The sequence below is a fragment of the Patella vulgata genome, chromosome 1 (genome assembly GCF_932274485.2).
Source record: "Patella vulgata chromosome 1, xgPatVulg1.2, whole genome shotgun sequence".
Taxonomy (NCBI): Eukaryota; Metazoa; Mollusca; class Gastropoda; family Patellidae; genus Patella; species Patella vulgata.
Window position 1 is genome coordinate 16,789,763 of NC_065879.2, and position 17,907 is coordinate 16,807,669.

At 35.2% G+C, this 17,907-nt stretch overlaps 2 protein-coding genes across 3 annotated transcripts in view; one reads left to right on the forward strand and one right to left on the reverse strand.

The window, feature by feature from the left end:
• Positions 1-306: 306 nt before the first annotated feature.
• LOC126827237 (28S ribosomal protein S18b, mitochondrial) lies at positions 307-8,523 on the reverse strand. Its single transcript, XM_050556489.2, has 6 exons — positions 8,389-8,523; positions 6,948-7,110; positions 6,356-6,450; positions 1,860-1,931; positions 1,392-1,518; positions 307-579 (listed from the first exon to the last, which is right to left on the reverse strand). Exons 1-6 carry the CDS (start codon positions 8,452-8,454, stop codon positions 524-526), a joined length of 579 nt encoding a protein of 192 aa, XP_050412446.1. The 5' UTR covers positions 8,455-8,523; the 3' UTR covers positions 307-523.
• Positions 8,524-11,687: 3,164 nt separating this feature from the next.
• The window catches only part of LOC126819472 (serine/threonine-protein phosphatase 1 regulatory subunit 10), a 28,860-nt gene continuing 22,640 nt past the window's right edge, over positions 11,688-17,907 (forward strand). For both annotated transcript variants that reach the window (XM_050547531.2, XM_050547543.2), the window contains exon 1: positions 11,688-12,044. The gene's annotated coding sequence lies outside the window, so the exon portion shown is untranslated. The remainder of the gene's footprint in view (positions 12,045-17,907) is intronic.

A 17,907-nucleotide genomic window follows, 5' to 3' on the forward strand; every position in this document is an offset into this window, starting at 1 on the left:
CCAACATGTTTCAATTTTATTTCAATAATTTGCTTGCGCATAGGGGTCTTAGCAGTGTGAGGAAATCGGAGGACACCAAATTATTGAAATAAAATTGAACCATGATACTCCCAAAATGACCTGATTTTTGTCGAGTGGAAGTTACACTCTCTCAGATTAAAGATTAATTAAATTTGATAACCTCTTACTTTTCTGCACCAAATGTGTTAATAAAAACAGGCATGCACCAGGACAGCCACCCTACTACCTTCTCTTATTTAAATTTCAAACCATAACAAAAACCATAACCATAACAAAAACATGAACTTCAAATTAGACAATTTATTTAATTTTTAGTGTCTCTTCACGGTGTGACAACAACGACGTAATCTGGTTGGTTGACATGTTTATAGGTCATCAATATTAACGTCATGGTTACGTTATTTCAAACTAACCAAAAATCACTTTTTTACACAATTACACTTAAAGTCCTAGCAACATATTAATATAAATGTACACTTATATTGTAGAAATCACACTGTCTTTAATAATAGTCTTTATAATTATACTGACGAAATGGTACAGAATCTTCAAGATAACCTGTGGAATAAAACAATCAAATAATGTCTTTAATGTAATTTAAATGCATACCGGTAAATATACAAATAGAACAGGGATCCTTTGGGGCTATATCTTATCGTTAATGGCATACGAATGTTTCTGTGCAATGTTTCGATGACTGGGATACGTTTGACTTTAATGATGATAAAGAAATGAGATGAAAAGAAATGGGGTTTAATGTCCTACACCGACTGGGCTAAACAAGACAGCCATATACAGTGTACAGTGCACTATAAGGTAAATTTCTTCCCGGACAGTGGTCCTACCACCTACTCTTGCATCAAATTCTAACTGCCTAGGGACCTTTTACATGCTTGTCAATGTGTACACATGTCCACCTACTCTTGCATCAAATTCTAACTGCCTAGGGACCTTTTACATGCTTGTCAATGTGTACACATGTCCATGTTTTTTCGTTCCATCCGAACAACTATACATCATCCCTTGCCAGTCCCTTTATCCTGCACACTGGGGAACCATATCGGCAAATCACTATAGGCTGTTATCAGCCAACACCAGGAAATTTTTCCAGGACGACAACACTTTAGTCTACTCTTTGTCAAATTCTAATTACCCATGGTTTTTTTTTCCCATCCAAACTAGATGCTGCACCACTGACAAGGGGGTAACTTTGCTGGAAAATCCCCCAGAGCTTTCTCTACCAACACCTGGATCTAACCTGGTACTTCATGGTTAACGATCCTGCCCCTTGCGCACTAAGCCAGGCATAGCTCCCTGGATTAGGAGTCTAACCTTTGACCTTAAAAAAGCATCCCAACAATGATGCTTACCATAATCTCTGGCTCTGAAAATTTCCAAGATTAATTTCTTTTGCTGCGTTTGACAGACACCAGTATCCATACTATCTAAAACTTGTCCTGTGTGCGGAGATATAAATTGATTTAATAATTTCACATTCTGAAAAGAAAAAGATAGAAATTAAAATGAGAAGCCACGTATTGTTTGGCCGTGAAATCTTATAATATTTTAGAGAGTGAGAAATGGGGTTTAAATTAAACCCGTAGGGGGTCTGTAGCAGTGGGAGGTCCCGGAGAAAACCCACGAGATTAGGAAGGCTACCTTCAATGTCTTACGTCGTAGGGTCAAAACTCGCTCGTATGACCCCTGACATGACCTCCAGTACAACTGGTCAGATCTTCCTGTAGTGCAGGCCATCGGACGTATAATAAAATGAAATCATATATAGATCTGTATTTTAATCAGACTGGAACTATACTTTAGTCATTTTAATAACTTACCCTATAATCAACTAGAAGATGATCATCTCTACAGACAGGACATGGATTACCTGTAGATATTACATTAGCTCTCTAAAATAAACAAAACAACAAGACTCTGTCATTAGATCTCTAAGATATTATGTTAATCTATCTTATCTTATTAGTCAATAAGTCTGGTGTAGTGGAACAGTTCCCCACAAATATTCAGGCAGTCAAAAGAAATTCAGGAAATCATTGGACGCCCATCAAACATTCAGGGTCAAATTCAAATAAGAATCTTCAAGCCTACTATACTAATCTATAGTACCAAGAATCTTACTAATTACATAGTCAATATTTGTACCCCCCCCCCCTACTATTCTAATCTAAAGTACCAAGAATCTTACTAATTACATAGTCAATATCTGTACCCCCCCCCCCCTACTATTCTAATCTAAAGTACCAAGAATCTTACTAATTACAATTGAATAGTTCTGTACATCTAAACATATGTGGATAAGATAACCTCAAACAAAATAATAACAGGCAGTTTTATGGATAACATTCACTAGGTGTATCAGGGTGTATTAACCGCAATGTTTCAATGAGGGTACTCTATTGTGGCCTATCGTTATCATTCATGATTTAACAAAATTTCTTTAAAAACCTAAATAAAATGAAAAGAAAATGAAAAGCAAAATAAAAACCAAAAGTAAATTAAAAGCAAAAGTTCAACCAAAAGCAAAAGTTAAATCAAAACTAAAAATTAAATCAAAAGCAAAAATAAAAATAAAAGTAAAAGTAAAACCAAAATGTAAATTAAAATCAAAACACAAATGAAAACTTGAAATGTAAAGCAAAAGTTCAACCAAAAGCAAAAGTTAAATCAAAACTAAAAATTAAATCAAAAGCAAAAATAAAAATAAAAGTAAAAGTTTAACCAAAATGTAAATTAAAATCAAAACACAAATGAAAACTATAATCATTTTAAAAAGTAATTTGAAATGTAAAACAAAAGTAAAAGTAAAAAGCAAAATAAAAATATTTGGTCGGCCTATCGCTATCATTCAACGTCCTTGACCCCAATCGGTAACCGTCGGCTATTTCCGACCGCTTCGACTCGACGGTTTGTTCTCCCGCGGTACAAATAAAACTGAATCAGAACAGTATTTTCTTATGGATTTGCGAACACAATATATATATATATATATATATATATATATCCAAGCGTAAACATTACTAATCAAACCTTTTGTTTTAATAATCTCTTCAATCCATCAAGCATCATTGCCCCGATCAGTGTTGCAGAATTTGTGATTTATATGTCTACACAATATTAATTATATTACCCGTATCTATTTTATGCGCGCATGTTTTTTTGGTTTTTTTTGTTTTTTTTTTGTCCTGTTTTTATTTTCTATAGCCTATTATGTATACTGTATGTATGGTTTGTATTGTCTGTCTGTAAATTGATGCCCATGTATAACTTTTTCATCTTTACATATTGTATATGGCCGCCCTAAAAGGGCGTTCCGATGCAATCAAATTCTATTTTGTTCTTTTCTATTCTATATACACATTCGTTAGTGTAATGGTAGGCGTTACTGATTAAGCGTTGCACACCCCCCTACACTACCACCGCCTTTAGATGGGTGGCCCTCGAGACGTAACTATACCCAAGGCCAGGTTGTCGCTATCAGTTTTTTCGGAGAGAAGAAATGAAATGAAATGAAATGGGGTTTAACGTCCTACTGTTCTGCTAATGAAGACGGACATACGCCATCAATGTGCTATGAAGGAAATTTTGCCCGGACAGCTGCGCTACGGCCTACTCTTATATCGAATTCCAACTGCCAAGGGATCTTCTACGTGCACGCCAATATGTACACGGGACCTCGGTTTTTCGTCGGAGAGAAGAAGCACTCCGACGCTCATGTTGGGCAAACAATGTGACAAGATACCGCGTCAAAAACGGAACCCGCTAATCCAGGCAGCTGAAAGTTTGACGTCATATTCAAAATGGATGCCTCCGTGTCTTGCCATTTTGGCGAGACAAACTTCGATTTAAAGTAGCTAAGTCTCTAACTCAATATCATCCAAAACCTTCGACATTGAAAACACGAATTATTTGTCAATTGTAATCAATATTGGTGTTGTGATCTTACCGGGGAAAGATGGGCTTCTGATATCCAATATTTAAGACAAAATAAACATTTTACGATTGGTAAACGAATAGTGTACCATAATGCGTTTCAGTGCAATTTGTAACAAGCGACTCGAAGAACGGGGTTAGACATATTCGCCAAGTCATGTCAAACGTAGACCCCATATTCTTATCTGGAGAGCATGCGCAATAAATACTATCGGTGTAGACTGGAATAACCAGACGCTAGAGACTGCCATTCGATTGAGACTTCTGGCGTATTTCACCGAACATAACTGCTTTGAAATCAGTTTATTTACATTCATATTACATTATTATGTACGTTGCGACACATTTATGTCAATTTGTAGGTTCCAAATATTATCGATTTAGCTCCTTTAACTGAAGAATTATCGATCAAAGAGAAATTGTGCCCAGACAACGGCACTACGGCCTACTCTTATATAGAATTCCAACTGCCTGGGGATCTTTAACGTGCATGCCAATGTGAACACGGGACCTTGGGTTTTCGTCCCATCCGAACGATTGTCCCATAAGAAAATCGGATATTGATATCATCGCTACAGTCACATTGCATAACCCGTGGGTTTTCTCTGTTAACTCCCAAACTCAAAGCCCAGCTTAAACAGGGCGGGTCCCTGGATAATTCTTCAGTTAAATCGAAGTTTGTCTCGCCAAAGTGGCCAGACACGGAGTTATCCGATTTGAATATGACGTCAAACTTTCAGCTGCCTGGATTAGCGGGTTCGGTTCTTGTTTGCCCAACGTGAGCGTCGGAGTGTTTCTTCTCTCCGACGAAAAACTGAGGTCCCGTGTACATATTGGCGTGCACGTAGAAGATCCCTTGGCAGTTGGAATTCGATATAAGAGTAGGCGGTAGCGCCGCTGTCCGGGCAAAATTTCCCTCATAGCACACTGTATGGCATATGTCCGTCTTTATTAGCCCAGTTTAGGAGCAGAACAGTAGGACGTTAAACCCCATTTCATTTCATTTCATTTCTTCTCTCCGAAAAAACTGATAGCGACAACCTGGCCTTGGGTATAGCTACATGTACGTCTCGAGGGCCACCAATCTTAAGGCGGTGGTAGTGTAGGGGGATGTGCAACGCTTAATCAGTAACGTCTACCATTACCCTAACGAATGTGTAAATGTGTATAGAATAGAAAAGAACAAAATAGAATTTGATTGCATTGGAACGCCCTTTTAGGGCGGCCATATACAATATGTAAAGATGAAAAAGTTATACACAGACATCAATTTACAGACAGACAATACAAACCATACATACAGTATACATAATATAGAAAATAAAAACAGGACAAAAAAACAACATGCGCGCATAAAATAGATACGGGTAATATAATTAATATTATGTAGACATATAAATCACAAATTCTGTAACACTGATCGGGGCAATGATGCTTGATGGATTGAAGAGATTGTTAAAACAAACGGTTTGATTAGTAATGTTTACGGTTGGATATATATATATATATATATATATTGTGTTCGCAAATCCATAAGAAAATACTGTTCTGATTCAGTTTTATTTGTAGTCTACCGCGGGAGAACAAACCGTCGAGTCGAAGCGGTCGGAAATAGCCGACGGTTACCGATTTGGGTCAAGGACGTTGAATGATAGCGATAGGCCGACCAAATATTTTTATTTTACTTTTGCGTGAAAAAAAGTTGAATGATAGCGATAGGCCGACAAATATTTTTATTTTGCTTTTTACTTCTGTTTTACATTTCAAATTACTTTTAAAAATGATTTTAGTTTTCATTTGTGTTTTGATTTTAATTTACATTTTGGTTTTACTTTTACTTTTATTTTTGCTTTTGATTTAATTTTTAGTTTTGGTTTAACTTTTGCTTTTGGTTAAACTTTTGCTTTTGGTTAAACTTTTGCTTTACATTTCAAATTACTTTTAAAAATAGTTTTCATTTGTGTTTTGATTTTAATTTACATTTTGGTTTTACTTTTATTTTTATTTTTGCTTTTGATTTAATTTTTAGTTTTGGTTGAACTTTTGCTTTTGGTTGAACTTTTGCTTTTGGTTGAACTTTTGCTTTTATTTTTATTTTTGCTTTTGATTTAATTTTTAGTTTTGATTTAACTTTTGCTTTTGGTTGAACTTTTGCTTTTAATTTACTTTTGATTTTGATTTTGATTTTCATTTCATTTTATTTAGGTTTTTAAAGAAATTTTGTTAAATCCTGAATGATAACGATAGGCCACCATAGTACTCTCACCATTATATCAATCAATGATACAATTAAACATAAGCTGACTGTTATAACTGATTGCTTTCACTAAATGCCCTTTAACGATAGTATATCTTAACAAAATGAACTTTAATTTTAACTTACAATGCAGGTTTTTCTAGTTTTTGGTGCCAGTTGACCTTTAAAATTTCTTCTATAAAGTTTCCAAACAGGGTCTTCTCCGTAACACTGTTTATAAGCTAGAATACAACAAAGTTTAAAAACTAAAACATTTTACACTGGTTCATTGGATTTTGATGAGTATTTCTCAGTAAATTTTTATCTATAGAAAAGTATTTTGAAATGAAATTGGGTTTAACATCCTACAAAGGTATTCTGAGGGTTGACGAAGTGAAAGTAGTCTGCTGGGGGGGGGGGGGGCACAGGACAAAAGCAGGGAAAAGATGAGAGTCTGTGAAAAAAAGATAGCCAAGTAAAATTCACTAGGTAAAATTGTTCGTATTCAGACAATGAATTTCTGTAGATGATATTATGGTCACATTAATATGAGTTGGTGTACCATGATTTTTAATTCGAATGGTTTAATGCGTTTAGATCACATGGTCTTTCATTGAGTCAAGTGGCATGATGTCGATCCCACACTTGTCCGTCGTGATTCATCCGTCTGACCTCATGATTTTTCTTCAGATCGTTTGGTTTCTTACCACATCTAAAGACCTCTCTCTACTAGAATTACCTTTACTGTCAAGATACTGTATACTAGTTTCATGATCAACTTCAAAACGTTTTTGTTTTTCGCTTACTGGTGCCGATCCTTCTGTTTCTTCATCCTCATCTTGTAACCTTCTCACTGATTGGGTAAAATGCCTCGATACTCTATAACTTGGTTGTAACCGCACCTGAAATATCCATAAAACTTTGATCGGATTCAGCAAAGACAATTAATTAGTGAATGAAACGGAAAAGTTTTAAATTTAAAATACGCAATTAATTTCGGTTGCATATAGCTTTTCTTTGTCCTGGGCCCTTATTCACGAAAACTTAAACTAAGATACAATCGAAATTTTAAGAAATACTGCAATTCTATTGGCTGACCAGTAAAATCAATTTGCATATATCCAATGAAGTTGCAGTATTTCTTAAAATTTCGGTTGTAACTTAGTTTAAGTTTTCGTGAATAAGGCTCCAGGACTTATAGTGGCTTGGTAGGCGGATGCCAAATAGCTCTAAATGTAATGTCCATTCCCCTGGATTTGCCCACAAACACCATGTGACCATACAACTAATTTCCAACCAGGAAATTGCATACATACAAACAAACAAAAAAAACGTGCCATGGCATCTTCATGATCTTGCTGCCCTGCCTTAGAATAAGGCTCTTATTTATTTTCTGGAGCTGTCAAGCCAGCAAGAGTGTTATTGTCCCTTTAAGATAACAAAATCAGATTGGTTTTGGTCTGATTGGTCTTCAAAGAAAGCAATTGTATTAAAACAGGCACTTAAATTTGTTGGGATGAGTTGTCTTATAACTTGTCTTATAACTCTACCCATGTTTTAAAGTTGGGATAAGCAGTCTTTTATATTGGGATGAGTTGTCTTTTCTATTGGGATGAGTTGACTTTTATTGGGATGAGTTGTCTTGGGATGAGTTGTCTTAGGGATGAGTTGTCTGTATGCCCTACATACATTACATGTAAATGAAATGAAATGAAATGGGGTTTAACGTCCTACTGTTCTGCTCCTAACCTGGGCTAATGAAGACGGGCATACGCCATACAGTGTGCCATGAGGGAAATTTTGCCCGGACAGCGGCCTACTCTTATATCGAATTCCAACTGCCAAGGGATCTTTTACGTGCACGCCAATGTGTACACGGGACCTCGGTTTTTCGTCCCATCCGAACGACTAGACAGCTTTCCTTGTCAGCCCCTCCGTCCTGCATCACTGACAAGGGAGAACCACGCTGGAAAATCTGGATGAACTTTCTCGGCCAATGCAGGGATCGAACACCCGACCTCCAGGCTAGCGAGCTAGCGTCTTTCCCACTTAGCCACGTGATCCCCACATTACATGTAAGTCTGACTCTTTGACTGTTGTCAACCCCAACAAAATGACCATCAATGATCCAAAATTCTCGGGAAAAGGTCTAAGATCTATATATGTAGGCTATCATTTACCTGTGAACTGAATAGCGGTGTCTTGCATAATGATAAAACTAAACTTTTAAGTTGATTGACACTCATGTTTGTAACGCAAAATTTACAGGAAATCTTTGGACATGTGCATAGAGTTACCTCCCTTCATAACGGAGCATTCTCATTCCCACGAAAAGGTTAATAGCCAGCCAATGCAAGCCTCGCTATCCGACATTTGCTTACTTAGTCTTGAACATCGACCTAACACTGTATTTTCTTGGGAAAAGGCCTAAATGAGGTGGATGAGGATGGGAACCCTAAACATTAATAATTTTAATATTGTGTTATGATACAAAATCTTGACTAATCTTGATTGCTAAAAATAAATGAATTTTTTTTCTTTTTTTTTTTGTGCTAATTTTAGTCCTACGTACCTATTGTTCTTCACCGATAGGGTTAAGGCGAAGATGGGCATAAATTTAAATAACAGTGTGCTACGGGGGTTGGGGGGGGGGGGATTTTGCACGGACAGCGGCACTATACGTACGGCCTACTCTTAGGCCTATATCTTTTCATTTTTCATTATTATCTATTTTTAGACTATATAATTTGCAACTCGAACGGCGCTTTGTCTAAATCTTGTATAATCCATCTTTATAAAAGAGTTACACACTAAAAATAGCTCATGGTGTTGTACCCCCCAACTAAAAAAATAGTCGGGAACAAAAGTGCAGTCGGTTTCAATATTATGCGTCGGTGACTAAATGAATTAAGAAGGTAAACACACATTGCCAAAATAGAAGAGGAAAATCCCAAACACTTAATAAATGTATGGATATATATCTGACGTTTGATTGCTTTGATTGGATATCACCGAGCCAGTTTTTCAAAGCTCAATTTAGTAAAAACTGTTATGCCTTCATTAATGAAACAGGAACCCCTTCTTGCGTGTGAGCTTAACAAAATCGCCGACCGGATACGCTTGATGAAAATATTTTCATCACAACAATATATCGAAGACTTTAGGTCCATGTATATATGTAATTATTACCACTTTCAGAAGTTGTCACCGATTCACAGTACTTTGTAGGCTACGTTCTTGCAAAATTCTTAATAAATAACATGAATTCCCCATGTGCTACTCAATTTTACTCATGTTATAAGTGTTTTCTGACCATCAGAATTCTGCACAATCTCCCCCAAAGTCCAGGAAATGGCACTTCAGGGACTCTATTAGATAACAAACCTTAATCTCTCAACCCTCCGTGTTTCGAGATAAGAGATGATGCCATTACCTTCAATGTAGCACGTGCGGGAGTTATTCGCACCCGGCATTTGTAAACAAAATTGACAATATTTTTAATCAAAACAACGATTGGTTATTGTTATTTATAATATTTCTGCCACACCCAACTAAAATTAAGCATATAATTCTACCTGAAACGGGTACAAATCCCTTCTTTTTAAATCAAAGCGACAGTAGATTGCTTTTTCCGACATTTTAAATTTACGTCTGTAACACATAAAGGCGGGGCCTCGTGTGCAATAGCCAATCAAAGTACCCATCTGATCAGAGTTGCGCAGTAGTAATACGGCGTAATTATGAACGTCCGAATTAATTTTGATAAAAACAACGCTTGATTTACTTTATTGTCAATATTTGCTGATAAATGAATGTTGTTTCAGTACATTGGACTGCGTATGTGTAATAAGTACTAATAGTATAAATTAACTTATTTTTAAGATGGTACATACATTGATAAAGAAATTGAATTGCCACTTGGAACTTAAGGCATCCAATCGTAGCTAAAAACAAGCACATCTCAGCGTTTTTAGTTACGTTCTCATAGCTAGGACTCTATTAGATTCAAAAACAAATCCGGGGGAGCATCCCCTTGGACCTCTAGAAAGCTCGCACCTGATCGGCTCGTGGATGCTTCAATCGATATGTACGGCCCTCTGGATTAAACCATAAGATATTAATATGTGTCAAGCGTCTACCATTAGACTAGTAGCCTAGCTTATTAAACGTCTAATTAATTAATAATTGATTAAAAGAAACATAAGATTAATATCGAAGTCGAATGAATGAATCAATGAATTAGAAATACCTGTGGCTTGATGTCAGCGATTTAGTTTTGTTTTTGGGTTTTTTTTTTTACTTTGACAACCTGTACTATACATAAACATTAACATGGTTTTAAATCGATAAAATATTCACCGTTTCTGGTTGTCTGGGCATAGGTTAGAATAGTGAAGATGTTATATAGGCTATACATTTTAACAATTCAGCAAATTAGGCTACCAATTGCTTTCAAAAATAGTTTAGGATGACATTCTGAAACGTGCTCGACGCCCATCCCAACGTACGTGTGCACTCAAGTGAAATAATACCCAGCAGCAGCGATTTTTAACATACATATATGCTATTTGTACGGGATTAGCCTTCCCCCCCCCCCCCAAAAAAAAAAAAAAAAAAAATACAGAACCCATGAAATTTTTATTAAATCCTACTTAAAGGTCCTGCAAATTTGATGAAATTTGCTAGACTTCAATATCCGTCTGTGTACGATCATTGACAAAGTTTCGGTTATCTGAATAAGTGGCTTTGCACAAAAGTAAGTCGTCCTCGGCATTGGAGGCAAACTTAGCTCGAACAAATTCGTCCTCTGGGGATTTGTAGGATTTAATAATTTTATGGGTTCTGGTTTTTATATGGTCACCCTGAAAATTTTATATCCATGTAGGTCCTGCAACTGTAAAAAGATATAATATTGAAACCAAAAACTTAACCGAATTTGGGCCAGATATAAAAAAAATCGATTATTTCGGAAACGTCAAATTATCATAAGCTAAAAGTATAATTCAATAGGCTAACAGGGTTATGTTGTGGGTTATAGTGTGAACGATGTATTGATAAATTATTGCACGCTTGCATTCGTCGGCGATTAACAGTTACATATAGACCCGAATTCCTAGTCCTAATAACCGTATAATAAAATAAACAGTTAACTTGCAACTTGATAATGAACCATAAAATAGAATTGGACACTTGCCAAACAGATATGGCGGATAAGGAGTGGGATGCAATCGAAGGGATTTCTGAAATCCAAAGTACAATTTGCGTGTCATATTTTACTTTCTATTCAAAATTTAAGTCATATAAATCGCGTTAATATAGTGTAAAATGTATTTTTAGAAAACTGCGTTATGTATTTATGAACAATTGGCAGGAAAAACCGCGAGGTGCAAAGAGCCGAATCTCTTTGTACCCTTCGATTTTCTGGGGCTCACCTCTGACGTCATAAATACATTCCTTACCAACGCTACAGTCTCGCGCTAGATACCGATCGGAAAGCAAGGTGTATTTTCTAGACTTCGAATTTACAACAAATTCTAAGACACACCTTAGCTTTTGTGAAAATTTGAACCATTATTATTAGGATAGACGAAAAACTTTATTAGGAGACGGTTGGAAGTAAATTGACCGAGAATATTACACATCAAATAGACGAATCTGATAGAGAAAGACGGCAACTGTGCCATTTTGATTTTCTTCAATACAAAGGGCGTCGATAAGCCTCCAAAAAATATTCTATTACAACCTCGAAATTCTGTAGAAATGTTGTCGTTTACACCAATCTAGATAATATTGCATTCTATGAGAAGAAATGCGTGCAGAAAGTTGAGCACATCGTGTAAGTGAACGATTTATGAATTTCTAAACATGGCGTCTATGAACAACACTCACGCTTATTCAGTGAATCAGTCACTGCTGGGTTTACTTGTTGAACGATATTGAGCGATGAAATTGGCGTGTTTATGATAGATGATTTTTCTCAATTCTCCAATCATATTTCATTTTGTGTTTCTATCTTTCTAGCAAAGCACAGATTGTTCAATAACCTCTTACATTTTGAGGGAATTTTGGATGTGAAAATCGAGCAGGTAGGCCAAGGGCAAAAGGACGGCAAAATGGCGTCCATATTTATTTCGAAGCAAGTTCTATCATGTCTTTCTTTCATGTTTTATTTATAATCTTGTCATTGCTTTATTAAAATTTTATATTAAATAACAAATTGATGAATATTAGAATTAGATTCATATTGTGTGCTGCATGTGTTGTATGTATGAAATGGTTGCTATTCTTTGTTAATTCTTTATCCCGTGACCCAGATTAATCTATAAATAGAGGATGAGGAATCCGCCATATTGCGTTGTTGGCAGACGACAAAACTCGATGTAGGCGTGTTTGTCACGGTTGAGTTCACTTGGTCACGTGTTTTTATTGATTTCCGACGCCCCAAAAACTATTTTCCAGACCATATTACATCATGATCACGTGACTTCGTTTATAAATTATATTCTGATTGACTGAATAATAATTAACAATACCGTGCCATAGATTTCCTTTTGATTCTGTGAATGGCACGAATTATGTTCAAGGCTTTTAAATTACAAAAGTACATTCAGTTGATTTAGTGCTACTACTATAGTGCTAGTGTCAAAACTAATTTAGTCGTAATTATTCGAGATTACAGCTTTTAAAAAAAATGAAGTAGGCTACTGCCAGCGCCCAATTTTTTTATTATTTTTTTTTTATGTGTGTATTGAAATGATATACCATACTGGGTACTAAAATGGATGGGCAAAAAAAAAATGTATATATTTTTTTTTAAAAATTTAAAATTTAATTGGCTAATTTATATGTGAAGTTTAAAAAACTCTAAACTTACAGTTTTGATAGTGCATTTGTGTAGACTGCAGAGTGAAAAATTGACGGGGTGTTGCTCTGGTTGAATTTATTTTTTACCTGGTGGTACATCCAACTGAAAATGTCAATTTTAACGAGATTCCTATATCACAGCCTGCCAGTAGTATTGGAGGAACTAGATCAAATGTCTATTTGTTTAAATGTAATCAAGCAGAAATTATAGGAAAATGCATAATATCGAAAGTTTTTACTTTTACTGTGGTCAAAATCAGGCTTCTATGACGTCAAATTTGTTATAAGTGCAGGAAATTTAATTGTGGGGTGTATATATTTACTGAACCGGTTAAGTTAAATATAGCACTATGAGACCTTACCCACGGTAATCTGCTTGTCAGGAAACGTTTTTTAGAAATTCATTGAGTTTTATTTGGTTGATGTTAGAATTGGAAAGCCTAAATGTATAGATCTGCAATATTTTTTAAATACTTTAAAGCTGCCGATTGTCATTTTAGGAATTGTTAATATTGTACAAGGTACAGAATGGCAATAGTTCAATTTCTAAAATGGATAAGCTTATATTATATTAGTCCAAAATATTTCAGTATAATGAATTGAACAATTTGAAATATTCGGTGCAGACAGTATAAACAAGCTAGATTTCCCTAAAGTTTATACAAATGATCATTGGCTTTTAAAAGAAAAGTCTTGTTGAATAATTATATTAAAATAAAACATACTGCTAATTTGCTGGTCAGACCATATATTTCAGAGAAACCGGTTGAACATATTAATTCTTGAATGAAACAGGTTTGTAATTATTGCAAAATGATTACATTATTGCACACAGGTCACATTTCTATAGAATCTGATTGATAAAAGAATAGAGAATTCTAGTCAGTTGGCCTAATTGTATTCTATAGAATTGTGTAATGTGTATTTCCAGAATACCATTAAAACAACTGATTAGCTCAGTGGGGTGCCAAGCGAATTTGTTTTGCTCAGTTTTTAGTTTTACGCGAACTTGACCTAAAATTTAAAGAAAAATCCAACTGCATGAACAATGCTAAGTCATCAATGGTAAATTGTTTCAAATGCAGTTGAATTTTTTGTACAAAGATTACAAATAGCTTATACATAATTTTATTAATTTAAACATCCATGAAGACTGAATGGCACAAGGAAATACAAATTTTGACTTGCTTTGTCAAAAACCAAAATTTGATAAATTCTAATTTACAACTAAGAAAGTTCATAGGGCTAGCCCTTTCTCCTTTGAAGGGCTACAATTTTAATTTTCCCAAATCTGAAAACATGAACCATAAAATTAAGGACTTTTGTGAATTTGGTGAGATTTGCGAAATTCTGAACTGGTGTTTGAAGGTGGAAAGATGAAGAAATTTCTTCTAAAACCAGTATGGAACCAACAGAAGAAAATCTCTTGAAATGGTTTTAGAAATGCAGAGATACCTAATGTGCTGGACTTCTATACTTACACAACCTTCCAGTCTTGAACCAAAGAGAAACTTAAGGTACCCGGTCCAAGGATCCAGCACGTTTTCCGTGACCAGTGAATTAAGAGAATGGCCAATAGTTTGTTTGATAATTTAATATTTTTAAAATACTGGTACAAACCTTTTAATTCAGACCGCAGTTAATTAATTGTTTGTTTCTCATGACATGTTTGTGAAATATACATGCTACATGAGGTAATTATTAATTATTGAAACAAACAATTAATTATCCCGGCCTTATGTGTAATAGCTTTGATGAATTGGCCTTGTATATTCAGATCCATTCTTTCTGCAATTGCCAATCCTTATTTATAACATGTCAACAATGTCGACCAATATAAAGCAAAGGCAAGTATACTCTTGTTTTACATAACATTTGTAATTTAAGCTTTTTGTAATTAATGACAGTCCCAAATTAATTCAATTTGCATGAGATTCGAAATTTGTCTACATAACTTGAAAAAATGATGTTGGGTATACCTCACCACTGGTTTGCTCCTGGTGTTGGCCCGGGTTTACTGGAGTGGTTCCCCCTTGTCAGTGTTGCCGGTCGAAGGGCCTGACAAGTTAGCTGTCTAGTTAAAATGGTATGGAAAATCGAGGTCCCATGTACACATTGAGTTGATTGACATGCACGCAAAAAGGATCCTTGACAGATGAATTTGATATAACAGATTGTAGCGCAGCCTTCTGGTCAAATTTCCTTCCATAGCACTCTTCATGGAGTATACCCATCTTTATAACCTCAGATGGTGCAGGAAAGTAGGATGTTAAACCCAGTTTTATTTCATTTTTATACCTCACAAAACGGCTGGAATTACTGTACTAATACTAAATACCCGATATTCTGAACTTTGCATCTGAACTTTACATTGGGACATATTTATGAATATCACTATAATACACTTATGAAAAACAAATTTGTGCCAAACAAAACCACAAAAGCCAGAATTTTCTTTGCCTGACAATGTCTGTGATGGGTGCCTTGTTTCTAGGCTTGGTCACGTACATGTAGCCAGGCTTTGGCTGGACTTATATCAAAAATTTTGTGATCAATGTAAAGAATGATACATGTAGAAGAAATTTTTTTGAACCCAAGGAAAAAAAACATAACTAATAAGTAAGACACCCCCATGCATTCCATTGAATCTGTGTTCACCTCTGTACTGAATTGACTAGTGCCATTGTCTGACCTTTCCTGGAAATTTGATACAGACAGAATTTGGCCAGAGAGATCATAGTTTGTCCACAGGTTTATACATTATAGGTTATGTGCGCAAAAAAACATGATCCTATAACCGCCATCATTGTTGAAGTTGGATGTTCTTCTATTGGAAATATATATGTAATTAAAATCAGACCAATTTTTGTGTTAAGACATTGTGTTCAAATATTCAAATAGAAATTAATCACTTTTGAATATTAGAAATAATACTGCTTTGAAATCTTTTTCACATTGCCCTTTTGAGGGCTTGGGCATTATTCAGTCAGGATTGATGATGAAACATATCTGCCTTTTCTTTTTCTTTTTTTCTTTTTTGGGTTGTCAACATTGAAATTATTCGGTCAACTTGCAACGCTATTACTGTCCACTACTGTTAAAAAATGCAACCGACTTTATCCACTGCTGTTTCAAAATGCAACAAATATTACAGCATTGTGAACTTTTCATGCCTTAGAAAGTGTCGGCACATACAGCACTGTGCGCAACTACCATTACTTTTGGATCAATGAACTACAATGCAAAATGTTTCTAGTCAACTTCAGAGTCTGACTAGCATACACATAATTTTGACAGTTGAGAATTTAAATATAAGCTTATATCCGTCAATTAGAAAATATATTCAGACTGGTCCAGGGGATAATGTATATGTTACCAAAACATCTTCCAGGGGAAGTTTACAGGCAGCATCAATTACATACAGTGCTGGATTTACTATTGTGCTTAGGTGTGCTTAAGCAGAGGGCCTTATTGGCCAGGGTACCCCTGATAATTAAAAGAATTGCCTAAAACTTGTGGAAAATAATGATTGATTAGTGATCAAGAAACATAACATTTTAACTACTAAATTATCTGAGCATGTATGTTGGAAAGCCTGGGCGTCCTTCGGATGTAGACTATCCTTGCGACTAGTCTGAACTATCCCAACCATGCTCTAACGTATGGTATGGCTGGTCACAACTACAGGTTGAACTATAGTACGAAAATCTGTGCAAGCGAAGGTCACCCTGTGTAGGTATACCGGACCTACCTCCTTAATGGCCCAAATAAGGGACTTCGTAACTTAACTAGCACCGGGCCTCATTTGTCCCCAATCTAGCACAGTTTACATAGGATGAACCAGCTAGAAATGCAAGGGCTATAAACTAGTTGACACTTTGTAATTATTAACATACATTATGGGAGATTAGGTAAAGAACTGGCAGTTCTCACTATAATAGTTAAAGCTACATAATATAAAGGGAATTTGCTGGAAATTCGATCATCATTACTAAAGTCGGTATGATAAAAACAGTCTCAATTATCCAGTTCATGATTAAATCATGAATGAAAGTTAAACAGGCTAGCGTTGATATTGAGAGTTGATTCTGGTCTGGATAAGTTAATTAATGTCTAATTAATAATTTAGATAAGATTTCAGGCCTAAAGAAAGACTTGCAATAGGCAGATTTAGCTCATGCATAATGTATGTTTAACTTACTTAATTTACTGTGGGTGTATCATGAATTTTGGATATATAATATAATGGGTGATTAGAAATATCTTGCTTTCATTTTATTTAATGCTCAAAGCAACATACCTATAAATTCACTTATTTCACTTGATATACCTTTAAAACATAACAATTTCCCAAAATTGCTCTTCCTGGAGTAATCTAACATAATTCTGAATGAATTTTAATACATTTTGATGATTACCTTGTTGAACTTATGTGCTGGAAAATTTGCTTTTGTTTGAACAAAAATGAAAGGTCTTGTTTAACTAAGCTGGGAGAACTAGGATTAGTGAAGAAAATAACTTGGCAAAGAGCCAGTAAAAGGAACAGTAAGACCTAGATTAGAATAAGGAATACTGGACATTATTTAAGGATGCATCATGTAAGATTTAGATAAAGAACTGACTGTTCTTGCTAAAATATCTAAAAAATAGATAATGGAAGGGAATATGTTGAAAATTTCAAATGACTTCATTGGTGGAGTTGTGCCATTTGAAGAACAGTGTACAGTCTGTATTGTCATTGCTACCATTTTTACGATTATAGACAGTCTCGATCAACCAATTTTGAATTAAATTATTAACTTGCAATCCTGTTGAAATCTCTGCCATCTGATGTT

Coding starts and splice junctions, on each gene's coding strand:
- LOC126827237 (XM_050556489.2), bottom strand. CDS start 8,454: ATGAGTGTCAATCAACTTAAAAGTTTAGTTTTATCATTATGCAAGACA. Junction 7,111..8,388: donor CACCGCTATTCAGTTCACAG/GTAAATGATAGC, acceptor TGGATATTTCAG/GTGCGGTTACAACCAAGTTA. Junction 1,932..6,355: donor AAACTAGAAAAACCTGCATT/GTAAGTTAAAAT, acceptor TGTTTATTTTAG/AGAGCTAATGTAATATCTAC.